The sequence below is a fragment of the Ostrea edulis genome, chromosome 5 (genome assembly GCF_947568905.1).
Source record: "Ostrea edulis chromosome 5, xbOstEdul1.1, whole genome shotgun sequence".
NCBI lineage: Eukaryota > Metazoa > Mollusca > Bivalvia > Ostreida > Ostreidae > Ostrea > Ostrea edulis.
In genome coordinates, this window is record NC_079168.1 from 61,891,004 (window position 1) to 61,918,364 (window position 27,361).

The 27,361-nt window shown below is 34.2% G+C and overlaps 1 protein-coding gene across 1 annotated transcript; it reads right to left on the reverse strand.

Annotated features, from left to right (window-relative positions):
- Window positions 1-637: 637 nt before the first annotated feature.
- Window positions 638-27,301, reverse strand: LOC125648864 (sphingolipid delta(4)-desaturase DES1-like). Its single transcript, XM_048875895.2, has 3 exons — window positions 27,161-27,301; window positions 2,932-3,674; window positions 638-894 (listed from the first exon to the last, which is right to left on the reverse strand). Exons 1-3 carry the CDS (start codon window positions 27,240-27,242, stop codon window positions 736-738), a joined length of 984 nt encoding a protein of 327 aa, XP_048731852.2. The 5' UTR covers window positions 27,243-27,301; the 3' UTR covers window positions 638-735.
- Between the last annotated feature and the right edge of the window lie 60 nt (window positions 27,302-27,361).

Below are 27,361 nucleotides of genomic sequence, written 5' to 3' on the forward strand. Positions count from 1 at the left end.
ATAAATGTTTATCACATTGACCAATCACAACTATATATTTACATTAACTTCCAGTGCCCGTGCATAAATATAAAGAATATTGGAATAAAAAACCTACACACACAATAAATCAGAAATATATGTATACAAAGGGATGCCATTGAGTATCATGTCCTTATCTTTTTTATGAAAAGGTAGATTAAAGCGGTTATTGAGGAAAATTTTCGAGACCGGGACCGGCTTTTAGCATCGTTTTTATTTCTCGGTCCCACCAGTCCCGGAGTTTTCACATATTATTTTACGAAAGAAGAAAATAATATGATCAATTTACTATCAGAATGCAGGTATGAGATCTCATATCTAAGTTATTGAGAAATGGGGCTCAGATATCCTGATATATTCTGTTTTTATCAAATAAAAGTATCTGGGACCGGGACCGAAGACCGGGTTTTAGTCACGGGATCGAGACCGAAGACCGGGACCGAGACCGGGTTTTAGTCAGTACCATCTTTGTCCTGCATGGAGTAAAGGGCCTAGGGAAGTATTGCTCATTTTTCATTAACTTCAGATAAAGACACACTACCAGATACATGTATCGTTTACAAGATCAAATCAGCACCAATATATAATACTCGATTACTACACTTTAACATTAAAATCAAACAAATTTTTATTTATTGATAATTTACTCTATCAGTCTATTTAGACACAATAGAAATAAATGCTCAGATTCTAAAAATCCCAAGATCTCATACATCAATTTGCTTTGTTCTCCTTAGATTCTCGAGGCTTGATATTTCTTCTAACCCTGGAATAAGGTCCAATCTCAGGATCCATTATAAAGTCATAAATCACCTTGACCCATGAATTGTAGTGAGGAAGCTTGTCATAATACTCTGGTGCAATCTTTTTCAGCTGAAAAATGCAAAGATAGCTTAGGCACATATTACAGCACATCATTTATAATTTATGGATAAACTATCACACACCACTTCACACAGTAATAGTTTCTCTTACTTAAAATACATAAGCACTACTTTTATGGTTTTCAGAAGTTTCCAATGCCCATGCATACTTTTTTTTTTTAAATATGTAATTTATTCGGTTTTTGTCACATATATACATACATATACTACCTAGCTCTCACACCGATCCATTCATTCTTCAATAGAATTATTAAATCTGTAGTTACTTGCTGTACAAAAATATTTTTAAAAAGAACAAGAGGCCCATGGGTCACATCGCTCACCTGAGTCACCTTGGCCCATATCTGAAAACTTTCCATATATATTTGCATGTAAAACCTAATAGTTCCTATTATGGCCCAAACTACCCTTTGCAAACTTGAATCTACACTATGTCAGGAAGCTTTCATGTAAATGTCAACTTCATTGGCCCAATGGTTCTTGAGAAGAAGATTTTTAAAGCTTTTTCCTATATTTGTATGTAAAACTTTGACCCCCCCCCCCACTTGTGGCCCCATCCTACCCCCCGGGGGCCATGATTTGAACGAACTTGAATCTGCACTATGTCAGAAAGTTTTCATGTAAAAATCAGCTTTTCTGGCTCAGTGGTTCTTGAGAAGAAGATTTTTCCTATATATTTGTATGTAAAACTTTGATCCCCTATTGTGGCCCCATCCAACCCCCGGGGGCCATGACTTGAACAAACTTGAATCTGCATTATGTAAATCTCAGCTTTTCTGGCTTAGTGGTTCTTGAGAAGAAGATTTTTAAAGTTTTTCCCTATATATTTGTATGTAAAACTTTGATCCCCCCTTGTGGCCCCATCCTACCACCGGGGGCCATGATTTGAACACACTTGAATCTGCAATATGTCAGGAAGCTTTCAGGTAAATTTCAGCTCTTCTGGCCCAGTGGTTCTTGAGAAGATTTTTAAATGACCCCACCCTATTTTTGTGATTATCTCCCCTTTGAAAGGGACATGGCCCTTCATTTGAACAAACTTGAAAGCCCTTCACCCAAGGATGCTTTTGGCCATGTTTGGTTGAAATTGGCCCAGTGGTTCATGAGGAGAAGATGAAAATGTGAAAAGGTTACAGATAGACGGACGCCGGACAAAATGTGATCAGAAAAGCTCACTTGAGCCTTCGGCTCAGGTGAACTAGGAAAAGAAAGAAAGATACCTGCCTGCCTAGTCTGGGCGAAAAACGCTAGACCGACGCCCGATTGCTAGTAAAACGGACTAGTAGATTTCCCCCCGCACTAGCCCGATCGGACTAGTATAAATTTTTCTTTAAAAGAATATATATATATATATATATATCTCTAAAAACGCCTCGTGTAATAACATTATTTGATTGGCTGAGTTTGCTTGTCAGTTTATTGAGTCCAAACTATTTATTTCGTACCGGGTAATTTCATCTTTAATGTCAAACTCTAATACGCTGAAAAGGGGTACGAATCGTATGGCACCTACACAGGTCGCTCTTCCAGTCATGGCGAGTGGGAAAAACGAAGTGCGGAAGAAAGATACGAGTCAAAGAGAAAGTGTGGATTTGTTCAATCATGGACCTTGAACCGTCCATAGCTAAAATTTGACGTTGAAAAAAATAAAATGTTGTGTATGTATTGTGAAAAATGTAAGATGATGAGGAGGAGACTGAAAATGAGTTGCCTGAATCTGAAATTGACAGAAATTTAATATCATATGAAGTTTTTCATTTGTTTTGTTTTCATTCTGACTATGCGGAAACATTTTTTTTTGTATTTGTAAGTTAAATTTGCTTTAATAAACTGTTTTGATTTTGAACTAGTGAATTTTTTTTCGGGCTAGTAAATTTTACATTCAACTAGCCCGACCGGACTAGTAGCTTGAAAAGTTTTTGACCTATACTGCCTGCCTCATCAAAATTTAAAATTTTTGGCCTGAGATTTTTTTTGTGGGCCCAATTGTGAATTTTTGCTCCTGCTTATAGTTGCCTAGTTTTACCTCAGGAAGTCGTGATCCAGGAATGCTGGGAAAATCATGATGCTCGTTGTGGTATCCTACATTGAAGGTCAACAGATTCAATGGACCGTAGTAGGAGTAGGTTTCCTGACCTTTAATAAACATATAATGCTCAGAGATGAAATGACCTGAGAGAGGGTGCAGGCCTGTACCGAGGAAGGTCCCTTGTATGAAGTAAAACACAGCCTTAATGCCAAAATACTTGTACACTATAACATCAAAGATCACTTGAATAATGAAATTAACAACCTCCAAGGCTGTGACAGGCATTGGTCGTATAAATAATGGGCGGAAAGCATAAAAGTATGGTTGGAGAATAACCCAGATCAGCTTCAAGAATGTTCTGTTAAACATCCTGCCTTCAATTTTACTAGGAATGTCCACATCCTTTTCCTCATCACCTTGGTAACGATGATGCTCCAGATGGTATTTTTTGAATGACACTGAGATTGGAACACCAATGGGTAGATTAGCAATCATTCCAAGGATTCGATTGGCTAAAGGACGACTGTGTCCAAAGGCAAGGTTGTGAGCTATCTCATGGATGGCAAGATTCAGTGAATGATTAACAGTCCCTCCGAAGACATATGCCATGAGAAACACAACAATCCAGGACTGCGATGAGATGACATACATTGCCATTATCTGCAGCATTACTAAGAAAAGAACCTTGTACTTCAGGTTTGGGTCAGGTCCCATCAACTTCTTTACTTGTGGATATTTTGCTGCAATTGGATAAAATATCAATCAGATCATACCGAACACTTACTGGCAATCTGGTCATTGAAATATAAATGTAGGTTATGTAAGGGGATCTGTGTCAGTGTGTGTGTGTGCCTGCCTACACAGGGGGAAATGGTCAGGTTTTCATTGGTTAAATTGTACCATGCGACTGCATGTTCTGCAGATGCCAGGGGCGGATCCAGGAATTGCGGTCGTGTGAGTGTGTTAAAATATGTCCCCTATGTTGTCATTTTTAAAGCGCTAAGCGTAGCTGTGCTGTATTGTCACCAGTTGGATTTTGCTTTCGTCATGTTACCGGTTTATCGCCACCTATAGGCAAATGTATGCATTGCTGTAGTAAACAAGTCGTGTTTAAAGTAGTCGTAATTTTACAACGATCTAGTACAGGGATAACAATAATATTCGCAAGGGATATTATCATATGATGAGCTTTTACACAAAAAGTGTAATACACACATGTTGATGAGTACAGTGTTTAATCATAATGTACCTGTGTACAAACTCTAGGAGGGTTTTTTTGTTGTTTTTTTTTTTAGATTTACGTATAACAAACAATCACTGCAATGCCTAAATGTAAGTCCATGCATATATGTTAGACTAATTTATCATCTTCGATTTAGTATATCCTCTTGCACTAACTTTCATGTTAAAAATGAGTTCTTTCCACTCTTGTTGATAACGCAACATTCAGTTTCAAAGCTATTAATATTGCACATGTATGATGAACATCTTTCTTAAATAACTTCCTAAATTTTGTTTTCAGTTATACATGTATTTATCTCACTTATTTGGATTCACATTCTCTCCAACCTGATTTTGAATTGACAAAAAGTAATTCCACTTTCATGGTTTAATTGATTGCTATATACAGATAATTATGCACTGGATTCTGTAGTACAAATCATACTTATTTAAATGATTTCTGGTGAAGTGATGAAAGGATGAAATGGATGTAAAGTGTTTCATAGACCTGCATTATTGGTGTTTTTACATGAATATCTATCTGTATGTGGCACTTGTTAGTTAGTGTATGTGGTTATGTGTATTTTTCTTTTTTGTCCAGTTGTTGTTTGTTTTTTTCTATCATTATTTGACATACATGTACATGTATGTATCTAGCTGCAATAATGTAGCCCTATCCGATTTTTTCCCCCTGACGTTTTCGGGATAGGGCTACAATTCCATAGGATCTCCGTAATGGTGCAAAATAATTTTATGAATAACCGATAATAAACTCCGTGTATTAGTCCCAATTGTTGTTCAAACCAAAAGGAATACCAACTTTGTGCTCGGGCATGTCTAATAAAGGCGTTTTTCATTAAACATCATGTACAGCATGCAAAATTCTTCGTCTGCTCTGCCATGCTTTTATCGCGAGATCTCATAGGTGGATCTATTGAAAAACCTTAACATTGACAATCTGCGTGAAAATGTAGTTACTTGAGCCACTCCGACAAAGAAAGGAAGACCATATGGTTGCAGAAATAATTTATACTCTGCTGTTCGTTTTTCAACTTGATATTAAATCTAAACCTTTTTAATACCGACGAATAGCTTTCTCCTCCGTACTTGTCCATTGATGTAAATACTACCTTATATGGCATATGCAAATTACTTGACAATCGGAAGTTGAAACTTCAGTTATCAAGTATGGCGCACAAATATAAATCGAGAAATTGGAATATATTGAAATTGTTGAAAACGGTAGAATAGAGCCTCACAAATCGTAAGTTGGAGATTGTAAATTTATATATTGAATAAGAAACAGAATATCATTTTATTTACGTAAAGAAAGCCAGCAAATGTTTAGAATGATTGAAAATGTTGCGGGAGTGAATTACTCCCGCATTAGCACCATTACGGAGATCCTAAGAAGTTGTAGCCCCCCCCCCCCCCAAAAAAAAAACCACGGAGAGGGCTACGCATTATTGCAGCTAGTAAGTATCAAATTATAGATTTGTTGCATTTTAGTTGTACTCTAAAAATAGTTCATACACTATTAAACTAGAACACAACAGTAATAACAATAGAACACTTTTTACCGAAAACTACCATTACAACAGTTTTCGCATTTTCTATCAAAACTTAACAATTTTCCAAAAATATTCTTCTCTAAAACATCACATCTGTAAGAAAAAAAATTGCATAGTCAAGTAGAGCATTTCATGATCCAGGGTGGGGCCGGAGTAGAGCGGATCAGAAACTTTAGATTTGGGAAGATGGGTGGGGGCCAAACTGGGTATAAAGTGTTTATGTGTAAATATTTGAATAACATAGCCATTTAATGCTTTTGATTGATTGTATCTTGTTTAACGTCCCTCTCAATAGTGATAGGCAATCGCGAATAAAAAATTAATCGATGATCGGAATAATCGGATCTACCTTTTCGATTGATTAATCGAAAAATAGTCGAATTTTATTCATTTCAAATTTATGGCATGAATTTATTTATTTATCCCCCCCCCCCCCCCCCCCCAGGTTCACACAACATTTATTCACATTATGACAGTCAGGGTTTTAACATCATGCCCTTACAAACCCACCTGACTAGGGGGTACAGGGTATTTTATCTAACATTTACTCACACATCCACTCTAATAGGCATTCATTCAAAGATAGGAAAAAAGGAAGAGGATTAGAAAGGAATGAAATTACTCTGCCTTATCATATGTACACTATACAAAATAATATTAATCTAATAGGTTGTCACAAACTAAAGGTTTTAAGTGTATAACAAATGTACTGTTATGACATTGATAATAACTTCCGATGATATACATAGGCTAATTAATGTATACAATTACATATTATATATTCTGGATGATCTAAAATCTATAAATCTTTTAATTTATGAAATGTATTCCATTTCTTCTCAAAACCATCTACATAATCATTTTTGCATGCTAACTGCCTTTCTACTTTGTACACATTTGTCCAAGTGGTAATAAAGTTATTTAACAAAGGCGGATTGCCTCTACATTTGCAACAATACACAAAGTACTTTAAATAATAATTAATCAAATTGATCATTTCATTTTCTGAGCTACCCAGCAAAAGGTTTTTTTTTTTTTATCAACAACAATATTTACTGAAAAAAATATCCCTAAACCATGACTGCACATTCTTGAAAAATAAAACATTTTCACAGTCATACAAAACATGCTCTATTGATTCCTTTTCTTTTGCACAAAACGAACATAAATCGTTGTCTATTTTCTTTATTTTGAACAAAAATAAATTTGTGACTAAATTTTTTTGATTTATACGATATTGTAGCCACTGTAATTTTGTATCCTTTGTAATAGTAAAAACATTTTTATTAATTGCAGGGCCGTAACTGCCGATGAGGCAGACGAGGCAACTGCCTCGTCTGATTTTTTGGCAAAAAAGAAAATAAAATTATATAAATGTTATATTATAGGATATATGTTTAAAATGAAGACAAGCACCTTTGTCTTTGACACCATATTACGATTCTTTACATAGTACAAATGAAACACAAACATGATAAATTGGGATTTAAAAAGTGTCATTTTCAGTCGTAAAGTCAATCGGCGGCCCCCAATCCCCTGCCTCCCCTGATTTAGAACCCTACTTACGGCCCTGAATTGTATTCCACTCTTCTTGAGAGATATCAAATTGCATATCCCACTTCTTTTGACCTGTATCGGTTTTTCTTCACTATGATTAAAAATTTGGTACAGTTTTTTCTTGTTTCTTTTAAAATACATTGTATATGAAAGGGGCTATATGTATGGGAATAGTAGGTTTTTGAACTTTTATAAACTGGTTTATTCCATTATTTTAAACTCTCATTGCTTTCTTCAATGCTTGTCTTAAACCAAAAAATGAGATTTTACTTTATACATTTCCATGAATTGATTATAATTCATGATATCTCCATTCTCATCTAACATTGAGTTAACTGTATATACATTATTTTAACACCATTCTTTCAGATATAAAGTTTTTCTATCTACCTTTATGTTTTCATTGTACCATAAAACACTATTAACCATAAGTTCAGAAGATTTTTCTTCCTCAAAAAGACATATTAACCATTTCCAGGATTTAATTACATCCCTCCAAAACATATTCTTTTATTTTTCAAGTTTTTGTAAAGCATACAACGGTTCAAATTTAATAACATTGCTTATATCAACTTCTGCTCCTATAATAGATTGCCACTTGGCTGTATCAAAGAGAAGTTTTTTAATCCATGACAATTTTAGACTTGCAATAAAGTTTTCAATATTTACCATATAATCCTCCTTTGTCATATTCTTGTGTGACGACCGATTTTTTAACTTTTGCGACAGGACTTTTCCATAAAAAATTGAAGAATATTTGATTTAACTTGTCTATGATGTCTTTAGATGGATTTGGTAATGAAATAAATAAGTGTACCAGTTTTGAAATTGCTAATGATTTAATCACTGTAATACACCCTATAGGAGTAAAATTCCTTCTTTCACAATGTTTCAAAAGATTTTGAATAGCAATAATTTTTTTTATCAAAATTAATTTTTACTGTTTCACCTAAATCAACATCAAATTATATTCCAAGAACTTGGAATTTATTATTGCCCCATATCAATTCTTTATCTTCCACTAATCTTTTTACTGAATATCTCTTACTACCAATCCATAACACTTGACTTTAACTATAATTGACAGTTAGACCAGACATCTCTTTAAAATCTTTAAGGTCATCTGATGTAGCCTCTAAATATTCCTTACTACCATCTAAGAATATAGAAGTATCATCTGCAAATTGTGAAATTAAGTGAATTATATTACCTATCTTAATACCTTTTAGTTTTATTGCAAGTATTTCTACACATAATAAAAACAAGTAAGGTGAGATTGGATCCCCCTGTCTACAACCACGCCTATTTTGAAACCACCTTAATAAATTTCCACCTTGGTTTATTGTTGTTGATATGTTATTGTAAAATACTGTGATCCACTTAATAATAGATTCACCAAAATTGAAAATTTTTAACACTCTTATTAAATAATCCCAAGAGACTGTATCAAATGCTTTTTCAAAATCTATGAGGAGGATCATGTCAGGAATATTTCTAACCTGAGTGTATGAATTTATTAATTTACTTCATTTTTTACTCTAAATATTAAGTTAATTAGAATAAAATCATTAGATTGATTGATCGTATCACACTATCTTGTTTAACGTCTCTCTCTCTCTCTCGAGAATTTTTCACTAATGGAGACGTCTAAAATCATTAGAAATTTAAGTTAATAATCCGATACTTTTGATTTGGTTTTCCCAGGATAGGGATATATCTCTCGACTTTTGTTGTTGTTCTTGTGGGATCCGGGTTAGAATAGAGTCTTGCTTGTTGTAAGAGGCAAAATCCGAGGCCCCGTGTCACAGCAGGTGTGGCTGCTCAAAGACTGTATGCGCCGAGCATAGGCCTAAATTTTGCAGCCCTTCACCGACAATGGTGACGTCTCCATATCAGTGAAATATTCTTGAGCGGGACATTAAACCATATTCAAATTCAATCTTATCGGATGATTCAGTTTCGTCAGCCATTTTAATTTTAGTTAAGTCTTGGCAGGAATATTCGTATTATTAAAAAAAAAATATAGACGTCGGCGATTTTCGATTTTCAAAATGACAATCGATTATTTACATCGTTTCAGTTATAGCGACCGACAATCGAAAGTCGGCGATAATCAGTACATCACTGCCTCTCAATAATTTTTATTTGATGTGGAGATGTCACCAAGACCGGTGAAGGGTTGCAAAATTTAGGCCTTTGTTCAGCGCATACAGCCATTGAGCAGTGAGGGTTCTTTAGTGTGCCACACATACTGACACGGGACATCCGTTTTTAAGGCCATCTCTGAGGACCCATGACATTCACACCTGATGCTGAGTTTGGCGATGGAACTGTCACTACCTGTTTTAACAACCTAGGTCTGTCGCGACCGGGATTCGAACCCTGACCGTCCGCATACAGGGCGAACACTCTACCTCTAGACCACTGCAACGGTGGTAATGCTATTGGTCAGGATTGGGGTAATTGAAAAAGTACATTGTAATTAATTACATTTTTTGAAGTAATTGGATGTAATTTGTAATTGAAGATTTTTTCATTACAAGTAATTGTAATTTAATTAATTACATGAGAAAACCCCCCTGTAATTACTTCCAATTACAATTACTTTAAATTACAATCCAGGACCATGAGATTTGTTTTAGCATGATGCTATTGCAATATTGCTTAAGTCTGTTTGATACTCGAGTCAATTTTTTATTATGTGTATTTAAAACCGAAATACTCTCTCCTCTCTCTCGGCAGTTTGTCTATATATAAGCTGATCAAACTCGCTGTACTTTAGGTGGTGAAATTCAAGCTCGATCTGTACAAATCTCACAGACTAGTATACATTGTGGTTTGCAAAGAACTCTCTCTCTCTGTCTGTGTTTTCTGTCTCTTTCAAAGGGCAGTTACCGCTGCGGTGGCCAAGAGGTTAGAGCGTTCGCCCCGCATGCAGAAGGCCCGGGGTTCGAATCCCGGCCGCGACACACCTAAGTCGTTAAAACAGGTAGTGACAGTTCCATCGCCAAACGCTCGGCATCAGGTGTGAATGTCACGGGTCCTCGGAGATGACCTTAAAAACGGATGGCCCATGTCACACAATGGCCGTAAGCGCCGAGCATAGACCTAAATTTGAAGCCCTTCACCGATCTTGGTGACGTCTCCATATGAGTGAAAAATTCTCGAGTGAGACGTTAAGCAAGATACAATCAATCAAAGGGCAGTTCATGTGTTTTAAAGCTGTACAAATCTCACTGACAAAATTGAACAGGTGAATTCAAGCCACCTGTATTGTTCTCAGAGCCCCAGGTAATATAACTGCTATTAATTGGCAAAGCCACATCATTCTTGAATGTTCCTGAACAAGGAAGATGTCTTGTTGACCTCCAGTATTCTGATATTTTGAAATCCCGGAGTGTTGCAGGTAAAGTTTTTTGGCCTGACAGATGCTGTTTAAATGATAGCACCTTTGAGAAACTGATGATGATCAAATGTAATAGCTGACAGAATGAAACAGTAATCTGAGATAAATGTGTAAATGTGTTATCATTCATACATCATATAATTAAATGATTTACCACTAGTTTTCTAATAAAATTTGAGAGAGTAATTTGTAATTTAATTAATTACTTTTGCAAAGTAATTGTAATTTAATTACATGCTCTAAAAATGAGTAAATGTAATTTAATTGAATTGAAGAAAATAGCAAAGTAATTGAATTAATTACATTTCAATGTAATTGACCCCAACCCTGCTATTGGTACTAAATTCTGATTATAGATATTTAAAAAGACCAAGTGTCCTTTACCAAAATTGTAAATTTCATGATCCAATGACAGGGTTTTAGCTCCGGGTGGGACCAAAATTATTATAGTGACCATTGTTTTTAGCAACATCATAAAGTTTATATTTCTGACATCATGTTGAAAAGTTTCAGGACATTGTTTCCAATCCATAATTGTTATTTCCTTACAGAAAATGTATTATTTAGTTTAAAAAATAAAGAATAACGCATGAACTTTTTTTTTACTGTTGTTCCTGCTCATTAAGAGGGTGTCCATTATGATATCAGGCAGAGGTCGGCACATGCTATCTCTCAGATTTTCATGAAACTTTGTGCACAGGTTCCTACTGAACCCAATATGAAATTTGCCAAATAAAAAGTTTCTATCATGTTTAGTATGGGTTCGACATGGAAAAACAACTTTGAGATAATTTTCGGTGCAAAAAGGTCACGAAATATTGGAAAAAAGTGAACAGCTCTAAAATGTCATATAACTAAGAAATAGAGAAAAGCAATATTTTATATGTTAGATATACACTATATGCAATAACTAAGAGGGTTTTTGTGTGTATATTCATCCAATGAATGAATTTATTAATTGTTAAAATTGCATATATTTCACACCAATATATTTTACAAAATAATGATCAAAATTTAAGTTCTCATAAAACCCAATACAATGTCTCAAAAGAAATAAATTATGTATAACCAGAAACTTGAAGAGGTGTATTTCAAATTTTCAAGTTACAAAAATAAATTCAGTGGGAAAAGCAAGGTTTGATGGTGAAAAGTTGACCTGAAATCTCAAAATTTTCAATAAGTGCAAAAAGGTCAACTACTTAAATGAAGATTGTTGAACTACATAAATAGAAATAAATATGAAGTAGATATAACCAATCAATGATTAAAATTCATGAAAAATTACTAGAACATATGAACATTCAGAAAAATGCCTATGTAATTCATTATATAAAATTTTACAATGTTGATTTTTAGAGGTCATTTCTGACACAAGATTTGAGATAATAGTCAATTAATTAACACACATATATGAAGTTAAAATTATCAATAAATCAAATTCTAATCAATTGCCTATCATGAAGAATCTTAATTCATTCACTCACATTACAAACTTGACATTGGCAGATCCCGAGGAAGTTGGGGGGGTGGGGGTGGGTGGGTGTAGAACACACCCTCTCCTTTTCTCTGGGACATCTAGATAGTTATTTAGCATTAACCAGAAATTTTTTGACTCTCTTGTAAAGCATTTCCCTTTGCATTCATGAAATAACATGCCATATTCCATTTTCTGCCTACATCAGATTGGCAGAAGGACACATCGCATGTTTTTAAACTTTTTAATTTTTTCAGCAAAATTAATTCATTTCATGCCTAAAACTACTTTACATGTGTTTTAAATGAAACAGTGTGCGTAGTTTTCGAGTTTGAAAGCGATGAAATTCAAATCTTGCGATATGCATATTTTCTTCGATAGTTTACGCGCCATTATCTGTGACGTCATATGCGACCTCGAGCGAGAAGATTTGAAAACAGTTGATAGCCATTTCATAAACAGATTAGATTTAATTGACAAACAAACAATTATCACATTAACAGCTTGTAAATAACACTGCATTAGGGTGTTTTGTGCCGTTTAAGGGTGTACTTGCTGTCAGTAGAGAGGATTTGGACTGTTTTTTTCCTTTGTGTAGTAGATAACTACATTTGGTGATGGTTGCCTTCAGTAAATCCCCAAAGAATCGCAATGACCTCGGCATACTAGTAAGCATCTGTACCGTGCACGATAGTTTAAACAGTTAAAACTTTTACATCGAATTCAAAGTACCTCGATCTGTACAGCAGGGGGTCAATCTCGGTTTAATATTACACGCAGTTCCAACTTTAAAATATCTTGAATATCCACTTATGGCTTTTGAACAATTATTAAGGGTTGACAAGTCCTTAAAATAAGGACCACTCCTAGGAAAACTTCACGTTTCTATCACTTATCAGCCATATCTGTTTACCCACGAAACTTTGATAAGGTCCGGGTTCAATATTTATTTTTCACCATCAAATAAAAAAAAAAAAATTAATTCCACGTTTACACTTGATAAAAAAAATTGAGATAAGTGAAAAATGTTCTAAATAAATACTGTTTTCTTCGAAAATTACAATTTATGCAAGTTTCGGATCATTTTACATTTTTTTACGCCAAGGGAGGTAACTCAAATTACTGGCTTTTTGGCTACTTCTGTCAGTAAATGCTCAACAACAGCATTGTTTCCCAGCAATTTTATTGTTTCATCTTAATTATTAAGGAATTTCCTTCAAATATTGTTTATACTTTCTGGACAAATTTTATTGTATTGGGTATCATTTAACTTTACAAAATGATCATTTTCTATAGATTATATAGTGTCCTCGAATTTATGAAATAGGCCAAGTTTTGGCATCTAACAATGTTTTTGTGAAATTCACTTTCCATACGATAAAATTGGCGTATGCATGACCTTAACTTTTATTGGGTATGAATAAAATTTTGGGGAATTGCATGTGCCAGCCGTATTATAGCTACTGCCTGATATCTCCGTGGACGGCCTCTTAACATTACAAACAGAATTCATAAAGTCAGCTTAGTGCTTTTCAGTACTTGCAGTACTTTGATTACTATTTTCTGTCATTTCTAATAAGGTGAAATTAATAAAATGATGCAAATTTTAAGGGTTTTTGGAAAAAATGTAAGTTCTCCCAATAAAAGTAATTCAATAAATCAAAAGATTTTGTCATTTATTTCTCTGAGAGTGGAAGAAATTATTACTTCTTTTATGGTTTACATTTTAAATTTCTAAACAAGAGATCCCATGATTTACTTTTAAATTGAAATGTTGTACTCTCACTTGCCCTATAGGCTTGTAGTCAGAAACGTTAAGCAAAAAGACTGAATTTCGCACATTAGAAAATTTGGTTTGGTAAAATTATTTTTGGTCTGGTAAAGCTAGCCCAGACCAAATGTCCGCAAGAATTACAAATCATTCATGTACACTGATATTAAAATACTTCTAAAATGTAAATATAGGTTTTAAAAGCTGTTTATAATGTTACAACATTGTATATATATATATCTTATTTTGGTGACATTAAGTCGGATATTCTGATTTATGTCATATATGATGGAATTTAATTAAAATGGGGAGGAATGTAGTGTAATTATGTTAGGGAATCAGATCTATTAATAGAGAAACGTTACAATCTGTCATACCCTGGACGAAGACGGATCCTCCTGTCCCTTCTAGAGATCATGTGGGTTGTAACTTTTAATTACCCATCACCATTACTAACTTATTATTTCCCTATCTGCTAACAGCACTTCACAACAGATCTACTTGTCCGGTAAATTTTGACCAGTTTTCTGAACTCTTAACTAATCCTACATTTAACATATTTAATACAAAATAAATGTACACTTAAGAGTCTATAGATTTTTAATATATTCGATCAGTGCATACTATCTATTCAAGATATATTACTGGATTCAGGTACTCTTCACACAATTGCTCTGAAAAAATATAGTTCCATTCATGATCAGCAGATACAGGATTACAACAAATGTATAGAATATCAATGTGTATGTAATACGTGGGAGAAAACAAAATTAAAGTCAAACGTTTTTAAGAACAAGAGGCCCATGGGCCACATCGCTCACCTGAGTCACCTTGACCCATATCTGAAGACTTTCCATATATATTTGCATGTAAAACCTTAGTCCCTATTATGGCCCAAACTACCCTTTGCAAACTTGAATCTACACTATGTCAGAAAGCTTTCATGTAAATGTCAACTTCTTAGGCCCAATGGTTCTTGAGAAGAAGATTTTTAAAGCTTTTTCCTATATTTGTATGTAAAACTTTTACCCCCCCCCCCCCACCACTTGTGGCCCCATCCTACCCCCTGGGGGCCATGATTTGAACAAACTTGAATCTGCACTATGTCAGAAAGTTTTCATGTAAAAATCAGCTTTTCTGGCTCAGTGGTTCTTGAGAAGAAGTTTTTCCCTGTATATTTGTATGTAAAACTTTGATCCCCCCTTGTGGCCCCATCCTACCCCCGGGGGCGATAATTTGAACAAACTTGAATCTGCATTATGTCAGAAAGTTTTCATCTAAAAATCAGCTTTTCTGGCTCAGTGGTTCTTGAGAAGAAGATTTTTAAAGATTTTTCCTATATATTTGTATGTAAAACTTTGATCCCCTATTGTGGCCCCATCCAAACCCCGGGGCCCATAATTTGAACAAACTTGAATCTGCATTATGTCAGGAAGCTTTCATGTAAATCTCAGCTTTTCTGGCTTAGTGGTTCTTGAGAAGAAGATTTTTAAAGATTTTTCCTATATATTTGTATGTAAAACTTTGATCCCCTATTGTGGTACCATCCAACCCCCGCGGCCCATGATTTGAACAAACTTGAATCTGCATTATGTCAGGAAGTTTTCATGTAAATCTCAGCTTTTCTGGCTTAGTGGTTCTTGAGAAGAAGATTTTTAAAGATTTTTCCTATATATTTGTATGTAAAACTTTGATCCCCTATTGTGGTACCATCCAACCCCCGCGGCCCATGATTTGAACAAACTTGAATCTGCATTATGTCAGGAAGTTTTCATGTAAATCTCAGCTTTTCTGGCTTAGTGGTTCTTGAGAAGAAGATTTTTAAAGTTTTTCCCTAGATATTTGTGTGTAAAACTTTGATCCCTCCTTGGGGCCCCATCTTATCCCCGGGGGCCATGATTTGAACAAACTTGAATTTGCACTATGTCAGAAAGTTTTCATGTAAAAATCAGCTTTTCTGGCTCAGTGGTTCTTGAGAAGAAGATTTTTTCTATATATTTGTATGTAAAACTTTGATCCCCTGACCTCAGTCTTTTCACGAAATATAGGTCATTCTTCGATTGAAATTTTTTTCCCGATTGATTATACTATTGCAACAATTATATTACTTTGATGAATATTGTTCGTTAATTATCATACAATTTCTTCTGAGAGAGAATGTTAATCATTAATTTATGTGGGGTTTTCCTGTTGTTTAATGACGGATAATGCGTATACAACACTCAACACCTGGATTCAGACCACAATTAAAAGGTGAAGGTCACCAGATTGAAGATATTTGCAATGTATTCAGTGTGACATATACATGTCTATTTATTTTTTTAAGGGTTTCTTTGCTGTTAAGGTTATACCATACACATAATTTGGAGAAAGTGTAGATTACATCAATCCTTCTTGTTTTTGCCATTCTAAAGTTCACATTAATTTGTTACATGGTAAATATTAGAGTACAATTGTATTTATTCCGAGAGATTTCAATTTTTTCATGTCTTAATTTGCTTTGAATTTCCATACAGATATAAAAGGAAAAATTTGGGAAGAATGATGAAATAAGTCTGGTTTGATAGGGAAATTTTGTGATAAAAATGATCATTTTTAGCAAAAATTAAGCCTGCACAAAGTATGTGCCCCAATAAGTTGTATTAATAGGTAAACGCATTCTCATGTAGTATTTTTAAAGCTATACTTTTCTGCTGTATTTTAATAAATTTGCTAATCCCCAACTTCCTTGATTTCCTTCTTTATCATTCGACAAAAAAGCATAAATATCTTTGTACCGTATTTGTGCCATCTATCCATTTTTTCATATGTCTTGCAAGCACCGGTGTGTGCACTGTTTGCTAGTGACAAAAGACTGGTGACAGTACTTGCTACGGACATGAAGGACTATACACCAGTTTCATAACAAGTGCAGTCTTTTCTTAGAGATCAGCTGAGCATAGTGAAAATTCAAGTAAATTAAAAGTCGAATATCTTCCCTTACCAAAATGTAAAGTTTGCTGCAAATTTGCCGCAAGTTTGCGGCAAACAAATCAGTGTGCCAGAGCTGTTTGCCAGAAGTGTGCAGCTAATGCCGCTAGCGGCATACAGTGTGCCACTAGCAGTACACAGTGTGCCAGAAGTGCACCACAACTTTTCCTAAATGAAACAGTGTGCCAGAAGTGCACCACAACTTTTTCTTTGGTATTCAGAATCAAAACTGTGTGCCAGAAGTGCACCACAACTTTTTCTTTGGTTTTCAGAAACGTGTGCCAGAAGTTCACAACTTTTTTCTTAAAATTTTAGAACTGAAACAGTAAGGGTACCAAAGTTCACGACTTTTTCTTGAATATTTCGAATAAAAGAGCCATATCAATATATCCATCACAACATTTTCTATAATAGAACATATGCAACATTTCTCGCACCCCTTCCATCGATCTTCTTGTCTTAATGGGAATTAGCGGTCATTTTGTCACCAAATATTGAATTCAATGAAAGTTGCCCTATAATAGATATTATATATTAAAGTAATAATTACACTTGTATTTAATTATTTCAAACACCTTTTAACATCTTGAAAAAGAATATGTGATTTTGGTGATTGAATATTATTGTCTTGCGAGACAGTATAATTATTCTCTAGTTACCTTTGCATGCTGTCAGCAAAATGTATTTGTTGTTTTTGTTTTTATTTGAGAAATGATTTAATTGGGGTGCAGTGAATACTTCTTCCGTATATATATTTCTTTTTCTTTACATTAAAAGCGGTTATCTAATATAGTTTTATTAGGATTAATTTTCTTGTTTTTGTACATAATAAAAAATATATGTTCTTATTAGTCATCAATATGTATTTCAATATCATCGAGAGATTTTGAGAAAAAAATAGTTGCCATCACTTTCACAGCTAATGCCCCTTTAAAGTAAGATGTAAATGCACAGGTATCTGAATTTTAATCTAATTATTTCAATTATTTATTGATTCACCAAGCATGTTGGCATACAATCATGTTACACAATATGAGATATATAATGACAATAAACTAATTACTAACAGTTCATTTACATATATGTAAATACAAGTATATATTTGATATGTACCTGTGATATAAGACTATGTATACAATTTAGTATTGCATATTACATAAATTAAATGTAGTTATAGCACTCTACTTTTGGTGCGCAATTCAAAACATTCATGTAAAAATTAAATGTAGTTATAGCACTCTACTTTTGGTGCGCAATTCAAAACATTCATGTAAAAATTCAAAAAACCTTCTAGCATGAACTACATTGACAGGGTTGCATAGTACTTTACAATGGTTTTCCTTTTATATAGCATTGTCTGAATTGTAGATGTTCAAAGGGTAATAGTTAATTAGAAAAAAATGTGAAGAAAAAAATTTCTATATCTAAATAAATGGAGAGAGAGAGAGAGAGAGAGAGAGAGAGAGAGAGAGAGAGAGATTTCTTTTCTTTATTTACATGTATATCTGTTGATTACAGTTCAGATACTGGGTTTGTGAGTTGAAATTAATCAAATGAGAGTGGTAAAAATCCACCTTTATATGTATAATTTACATATCAGGATTTTATCCAGATACGTTATTCTGGTTTGTGGAATGCTAATTTATACTAAGTTAGAATAATCTAAGCTGTATACCAAAGTAGGTCTTCATGGGGCTTTACGGCTCTATGCATCGTAAATAGAGATCGGGTTCAATGCGTCGGGTGTGGGATTCACACAATATATGCTGAGCGCGAAAGTTGATATTGACAGGCGCCAAACAACATTTTGAACATGAATCGAGAACAGGAGTTGAATCAGTTGATGCAGATATTCTGAGGAGAATCTTCCAGTCATTGAGTAAGTGAATTACTGTGTATCTTATAGTTATAAACTCTCTAATATATTGTTCAAAACGAAACTGACCATCGCTCATATTGTATGTTGTTGCGTCAAATCTTGCAAGTCAGTGTTTACGTTCATAAATTTTTCATGCTTCATTCAATTCTTTGAAATTATGTGGAATTATTTTTTTTTTTTATTTCCTTTGTATGAGATTAGACTCCTTCTAGTTGCATTATCGTAGCCCTCGTGGATTTTTTTTTCTTATACATTTGGACAGGACCATATAGGCACTTTAAAAAAAAAATGGAGAAAGGAGGGAAGGCCGGAAAACAAACAAATAATTAGGCCTATTTCCGTAATACTTATGCTATTTTTTGTTTACTTTCTACTCGGGTGATATTTGCAAAACTTAATTAGTTTATTAAGTAAATGGTGTTTTTTAATGAATGGTTGAATTTTTTTTTTTTTATTCAAATGCTTATGATTTGAACCCAGATGTCCAGTTAGAAAAATTAAACTGCATTATGATCAGGGATGTGACCTCCGGAATCTCAATTTTGTCACTACATCAATGCATTTAATACGTTATTAAAATGGATTGAAGGTCTTGTCTTGGCAATAAAGTTAATTTGTACGTAAAGTTGGGTCAGCATGATATTAACAGTTGTACATCAGATATTGCATTTATTAGCCCAATGGGCTGTAACGCAACATTGATTATTGCTCGGCTTTGAAAATCGGTGGCTCCAGGTGTCGGGTGACGGTAATTACATGTACACACCCCAGAATATAGGAGGGCCAATGGTATCTCGTAATTATTTAAAATTTTATATCTTTTTCAGAATATATTTCATGAAAGTCATGCAGATTCAGAAGTTGTGATGGTGTGTTGATAGGCTGTCTTCAACTTGCCATATCTTGCCATATGTTGGAACTCCCAACATGCAGGCCTGGATTAATGTGTATAAATCACTAATGAAAAAAAGAATGACATTTCAATTTATACACACTTGCCAAGTGAATCTGATGAGACTGCTACATGTATTTGTGAGTAAAGGCACTGTCTTAACCAAAAAACTATTTACAGTTTATCACAACAAATGGATGAGACAGTAGAGCTGTTGCGGACAATATGTGATTGTGATGACCAAGTACTGAACAAGTGGAAGATTAGAAGAAGGTCCAGAATTCAATCATGTTTTTGATTCTAAGGTGCAGACAGCATGGAGATAGTCCTATTATTCTCCCGTTCATCTATGATGGAGAAACTTGTGTAAATGTTTAATGTTCTCCCTAATAATTAAGTGCCCACAAGTCTGTATTAATTTATCAGAATATAAAGTCCTTCACAGTACTGATTTGAAAATTAATGTAGATTGTCTCCAGATTTTTCTGAGGAAAAGTGCATAGTTTACATGTGTGACTTTTGAATATATTTCATTCTTGTCTGCAAATGTTGCCGAAACCTGTTGTTATTGATGCACAGTCATGTTATGCAAATGATAGACCTCCTTCTTAATTACATGTACAGAAGATCATGTCAACTCCTTTGTCTTAATTGTATACACAATTCTAGCATTTATAGCATCATTTATATAGCACTTGCTAGTTTAAGAAGGATTTTATTTTCTAAAAGCTTTCATTAGACATGATTGATCTAAAATGGCCAAAATTCACAAATCTATTTAAATCACAACCTGACCTTATGTCAGAAAAGTGCCACTGTGGGTTGATATTTTTCTCTTGGATCTTGAAAGAAATTCTTTATGCAGCAGTTTCCAAATAAAATGTACTCTCATGGCCAGGGTGGGACTTCACCGAGAACTTTTTAACATTGCACAATGCAATATTTGTAGATTAGAAGTTGTTGCAGTTTCTTTAAGTTTTCTCTCAGATCTTGTTATAATTATATTTTATATTTTTGGTTGGGTTGCACAATGTGCAAACAGTTCATAAAATGATGAATGACTCGGTGGTGGGCAAGCGACAGTAGCGTCCCTGTAATAGTACCTACTTTGTGTAATCAACTCCTTTCACACCTCTCACTAATGATGTTCCTTAAACTTTGTACAGTTGTTAGGGATACATTGAAGATGTGCATGTGCCTTTTTGAAAGTGATCAGACATTTTTTGAAAAATTTACATGTAGTTGAACTTCGTCATTTTTAAGCATTTCTTTAATCGACAGTACCTATTTTGTGTAATCAACTCCTCGTATACCTCTAACTTGACATTCCTCAAACTGTGTACATTTGTTTTGAACACATTGAAGATGTGCATATGTGTTTTTGAAAGTGATCAGACATTTAAAAAAAAATGTATATGTAGTTGAACTTAAGTCATTTTTAAGCATTTCTTGAATAGATGGTAACTATTTTGTGTAATCAAATCTTCATGCACCTCTAACTTGACATTCCTTAAACTTTGTACAGTTGTTATGAACACATTGAAGATGTGCATGCATCTTTTTGAAAATGATTAGACTTTAAAAAAAAAAAAAAAAATTATGTGTAGTTGAACTTGGTCATTTTTATGCATTTCTTGAATAGATGGTACCTATTTTGTGTGATCAACTCGTGCACATCTAAATTGATATTCCTCAAACTTTGTACAGTGGTTATGGACACATTGAAGATGTGCATGTGTCTTTTTGAAAGTGATCAGACGTTTTTCAAAAAAATTACATTTAGTTGAACTTTGTCATTTTTTTAAGCATTTCCTGAATAGATGGTACCTATTTTTTGTAATCAACTCCTCTTACAGCATTTATTTGACATCCTTCAGACCTTGAGCAGCTGTTATGGAAGCATTGTAAATGTTCATGTGTCTTTTCGGAAGTGATCAGGCATTCTTTGAAAAATTTACATGTGCATGGTGAAGTTGAACTTAGTCATTTTTTAAGCATGGTACTTTATGTAACCAACTCAGCTTTTACTTAACATTTTCCAGACCCTGTACATTATAGATGTTTTAAAAACATTGAAGATATTCATGTAACATTTTAAAAATGCTTCTCTTTTTTTTTTCTCTCTCTCTTTTATGTTGTTGAAAAATTCTACCTTTAATTTGTCACTTTCCCAGTATATGTTTCTACTGTTGTTCCTATGATAGATAACATATTTTACAAGAACCCGGTCATTTCTGTTTTTGAATAAAAAATTTTTAATTAGTATTTTTGAATATGTTAATTACTTGATATGCCATTGTTCTTGAAATTATATTAATTGAATTGTTATTGTGTTTTTGTTTTGTAATGACAGTTTATATAGCATCCCTTCATTTCAAGCAGACAGTCCAGAAGTGTGCTGCAAGGTTGCCGCAAACTGTGTGCCAGAAGTCTGCAGCAAGAGTGTGCCGCAAGTTTGCCGCAAACTGTGTGCCAGAGGAAAAATTTGCATACGAAAAGTATACTTGCGGCAAATATGCCGTACACTGTGTGCCAGAAGTGTGTGCCGCAAGTTTGCTGCAAACTGTGTGCCAGAGGAAAATTTGCATACGAAAAGTATACTTGCAGCAAATATGCCGCACACTGTGCCAGAAGTGTGCAGCAAGTGTGTGCCGCAACTGTGCCATAAACTGTGTGCCAGAGGAAAAATTTGCATACGAAAAGTATACTTGCGGCAAATGTGCCGCAACTAGTTGCGGCAAACTTGCCGCAAATGCGCTGCAAATTTGCAGCAACTGTGTGCCAGAGGGCTTATATTTTGGTAAGGGTTGGATATGGGGTAACTCATATCTATTCTTGTTATAAATGGATAGTTGGTAAAATGGGTAGTAAAAACCGGTCAGGGCTGGGTCAGATCACCTTCGTAATCCGAATTTCTTAGTTTTCTTCGTTATTTTATTTTCGTTTGGTGTGAAACTTCTTAATCATAATGTGTATAATACATTGGATCTTCGATACAAAAATTACGGCATAATTTTGCTTCACTGTGAAAATATCAACGTTTGTTTATTTCAGGTTGGTAAAATGGGTAGCGAGGAAAAATACACATTTTTCTGCGATTACGATTGAACTATGTGACACAACAATGAAACTACACATGATTTAGATAAATATTATGATAATTTATCACCAAAATGCTGTAGCAATTGTTATGCGAGTCCTATATATTTAATATTCACGATTTATTAAAACCCGGGCCAAAAGGAAACCGGATACGGTAACCCGGGCCAGATATTAAAATTCCGAATAAAATGAGGATGTTAGCTATCACGTGCACGATCTCATGAAACGTGACATTGCACGGTTCTTACCACTTTTCTACAATTTAAAAAGTCGTTTATACGATTTAGAAAGTCGTTTCTACGATTTAAAAAGTCGTTTCTACGATTTTTAAGTCTCGGGTGACATTACAATTGCTTGTCGTCTGTCATCGTGTGGTAACAATTGAACATTTCTAACTTCTTGATAAGTATGTTCATTCCAATTCCTTTCAAATTTGGTATGAAGCATCTTTGGGACAAAGGGGACATAAATTTCAGGACTCCTACATCCCTTGAGCCTTAAAGGCAGGGCAAAAACTGCCACAAAATTGAAGGCCTACCAAAATTGCAATTTTCATGATCCTCAAATTTAACAAGCATATGCAGACTTACTTGAGTGCCATTTTGAAAATAAAATTGATGTACATATACTGTGTTGTTAATTGTTTCATTTAAAAATTAGATATATAATACCATCATTTTATATTATGAATATGCACACTTCATATCTTGACGTTTTAAGATGTTTTTAAATTATATATCTTTTATTAATAAAGAAATGAATACTAGCACTATAAATACAATATTTTAAGTCATTATTATACAGATCATAATTAGTATGGTTAAAATGTGTTTAATTTTTAATAAATTACCATTTTTTATTATTTTTTTTATTTTAATCAGGCAGGATATACATAGTAATTAATTGCTCTCCATATAATCCTCTTTATCGCAATTCACCTTTGAATCAGAACGCTTTGGCCGATATAGTATTGCGTTGTGTGACGACACAATTGAATCTGTTTGTAATACAATTGCGAAATGCAACAGAAACTCTCATTGGTCCATATGTATAAGTCCACCCAAATTCCCTTATACGGGAGTAGTCAGCATTTGAAAACATGACGGCCAGATGCTAGATGGAAAAAAACTTCAAAGGAAGAAAGAGAAAAAGTTGTATTCTTGTGTTGTTGTCTCATAAATTTAATATAAAAAAATTCCTAACATATTTTCCTACTATACTTGTGCCCAAACATACCTTCAAATATTTATTAAAGCCCCATACGACCCAAAAACTCGATCACAGCTTTTGATGATTTCGTTCGTAGACATGTTAGGTAGCCAGTCAATTCGAATCCCGGTTCATTTCCATATTGGCACAAAAGCGTCTAGCAGGGCTTTCAAAAGTAGCCGGTAGCCGGCGGATTTCCGCCGCCTATAGTAACATTAGGTGCCGGCTACTTTAGTGACAAAAATGTATGTCCAATGAAAAAAACTTTTATAAAACTTTAAACATCTTCCAAACTTTAGTAGACTCAGAAATCGCGGCCGTTAGGATGTAAAAACGTGTTTACTTGCGTTAAATTTAGTTCAGGTAAATACCGGCACCTGATTGGTCGTCTGTTGGTGTAGAAAATAATACGTCAATTGCAATAGTCGGAAAGCCTCGGATTTACCCAATTCGTGACAACACGGACGACAAGTTCCGAAAGATAACAAGTCCTGAACGTAAAAATCAATGATGATGACGGAATGAAGAGAACAAATACCCTGTTCAGTTTCGGCTTTAAAAAGGCCAGAAGTGAAAGTGACACAAGTATAATATCAATCAACAATTTTAAAGCGAAAACAGAATTTAATCAGGAAAAATTTCAGACTTGCTATTCTTTTTAATTTGCAAATGCCCATGTGGTATTAAATAAAAACGAAAGTAGAATTTTTCAGCACAAATTCGCTATGTTACCAACAAATCTGTAGCTGTTAACTTGAATTTGTGGAAAAATAAAATTATAGGTCATTTAAATGTTACTTATTAATTTGTAATAAAGATTGTTTGGGTTTTATTTAAAAAATATTGGGGTGAGCAAAAGCAAAAGGTTCCAATGGGTTTCATGTCAGTCTTGGAGAAAAATATTACTCCCAGTGTAAGTTAACAGACTTTAAGGGACCAAATGAAAATAGAAATATAGAGTTGTGTTAATTGGTGAAGAATATTCTTAAAATATTGGGAGTGCAACTCTTATTTGCAATTCAATAAAAAATAATGATTAAATACATGTAAACTTTTTTTTATAACATACAATGTATCCGTTAAATTAGGAAACGAAAGCTGACAATACAGCTAATTAGAACAACTATAAATATAATATATATTGATGCTTTATTATATAAAACTGGTGTTGGTTGTGATCTATATTCTTCTTACATTTTACTTTAATCTGCTTATACTCTTGGGTGGCAGAGATTCAAGCAAAGACACTTAAAAATTGATTGATACAGCATTGCAAAAAATAATTACATGTAGTTATCTTGATGCACTTTATTTTTCATTTTGCATCAAAATTAGTACTTTGCAATGTTGAATTTTTTAAAGTTTTTGCATGAACAGAAAATTTCACATATGAAACAATAAATTCATGGCAAAAGTAAAAATTTCAGGCAAAAGAATGACAATTTCAAAGCTGCATTTAAGTGCCAGGAAACCGCCAGAATGCAGGATTTTGCGTCATTTACCCCAGACCCCCAGCCGTAAGGGCGCCGAGCATAGCTCAGCGTGCGATACGGCTGCGCCATTCGCATTGGATCGCCTTCTACTTTTTCATTTCAGCCTCCTACTTTTAAATTTGTTGAAAGCCCTGGTCTAGATGTGTACTAATTTCCCACAAATATTTTAGCTAAATTGTTTAAATAATATACCACCCCAGTCCTATTAAATGATAATTATTCAAAAAGCTAAACTCACGGCAGTGCGGCTTTCATTAGTCATGAGCGGCCGCGCCGGCCGATCTCCATCTAATGGGCTTATGTAGCATTTTCGTTCATCTAGAGCTTATTTTACCTAATTACAAAAACTGGTACAAAAATGTTTTAATTTCTATTAATTCTTCGTGTTGATAATAAATGAAGAGCGAATACATAACTTACAACCGATTTTATGAATAGATACCAATAGCAAGAGTTCGAATTGACCGGCTACCTAACATGGCTACGTCAACAAACGAAATCATTTGAAGCTGCGAGTTTTCGGGTGGTGTGTGGCTTTAATGAATATTTGAAGGTATGTTTGGACGCAAGTATATAGTAGGAAAATATGTTAAGATTTTTTTATATTGAGTTTATGAGACAGCAACACAAGAATACACCGATTTCAGGCCTCAACCGTCCGCAGCTTTTTGTGACCCGTAAATCGAAGGTTTTTATAAGAGGTGGATCTTTTCAGAGAGCTATGTACAGTTCTTCAGCTACACTGAATCCGCTCGAGAAAGTGGGCGGGCTGTAATCGGCCAATGAAAACTCTTGTTGTATTACATCAAACATGTCATTCAAATTGTTCAATCGTCTCATTCAATTGTGTCGTCACACAACGCAATACTATATCGGGTAAAGCGTTCTAATTCAAAGGTGAATTGCGATAAACCCTATCTTCAGTTTAAATATTCATAAAGTAGACATAATTTGTCAGTCGGTGATATTTTTTAAGGACCATTTTTATTGGTTAATTAATCAAAGCATTAGCAATTAAATCGGAATAAATAACGCCGGTCCGGGTCGACCGCATCCGGTTTCCTTTTGGCCCGGGTTTGGAAAAATCGCCGATAATTAAGATAAAAGGCATTTAAATGGTCAAATAATGCATTAAGTATCAATTTCAACTCTATGTGAATTGAAAAAATGCTTGGTTTTCAGCAGCAGATGCATATTATACAGAAAATATGCAATAATGTGTGTTTTGGTTTCGCTACCCATTTTACCAACCAGATTTCATAAAATCATTGAATTCCTTACCTATAGGTAATATTATATGCTAAAATTTGTGGCGAAGACTAAATGTATCATTGAAAATATATTCCGTAAGTTTCAAAAGAAACAATGACAAATCAACGAAGAAAACTAAAAAATTCGGATTACGAAGGTGATCTGACCCGGCCCGGTTTTTACTACCCATTTTACCAACTATCTTATAAATGATGCTTTAATCAAAATCTCGCAGATTTTTTTTTTCTACAAAAACGTATTGTAGAGATTCTTCCTTCTTCCCCTTGACGTGAATAAGATATACCATGTGTATGTAGATCTACATTATCAATTCATGTTATTAGATAATACCGGTGCGGCATCAGTTGCAAGTACATGTCATAAATCATCCTAGCAAATTATACGTTGAAATTATAGTTTTGCTATTTACCCATGATTTCTTTTCTCCTTGTGGCATGTGGTTCCTCTGTGTAAACCCATTCGTAATCTTCTCTTGAAACCCGTGCACCCATCTTTTTTCCGTCTGCCGTCTAGGCTAACCTATGTTAATGTCAGACTTATCGCCTCACCGATCGATCGCACCACTGCTAGACACGTGATCATCTATGTCATGTGACTAAGAAGTAACTAC

What these genes read in the sequence shown, in the direction of transcription:
- LOC125648864 (XM_048875895.2), bottom strand. Translation starts at nt 27,242, where the DNA reads ATGGGTGCACGGGTTTCAAGAGAAGATTACGAATGGGTTTACACAGAG. An exon ending in AAGGAGAAAAGAAATCATGG is followed by an intron (nt 3,675 to 27,160) that starts GTAAATAGCAAA and finishes ATCCAATTGCAG; the next exon opens with CAAAATATCCACAAGTAAAG. An exon ending in CTGGATCACGACTTCCTGAG is followed by an intron (nt 895 to 2,931) that starts GTAAAACTAGGC and finishes TGCATTTTTCAG; the next exon opens with CTGAAAAAGATTGCACCAGA.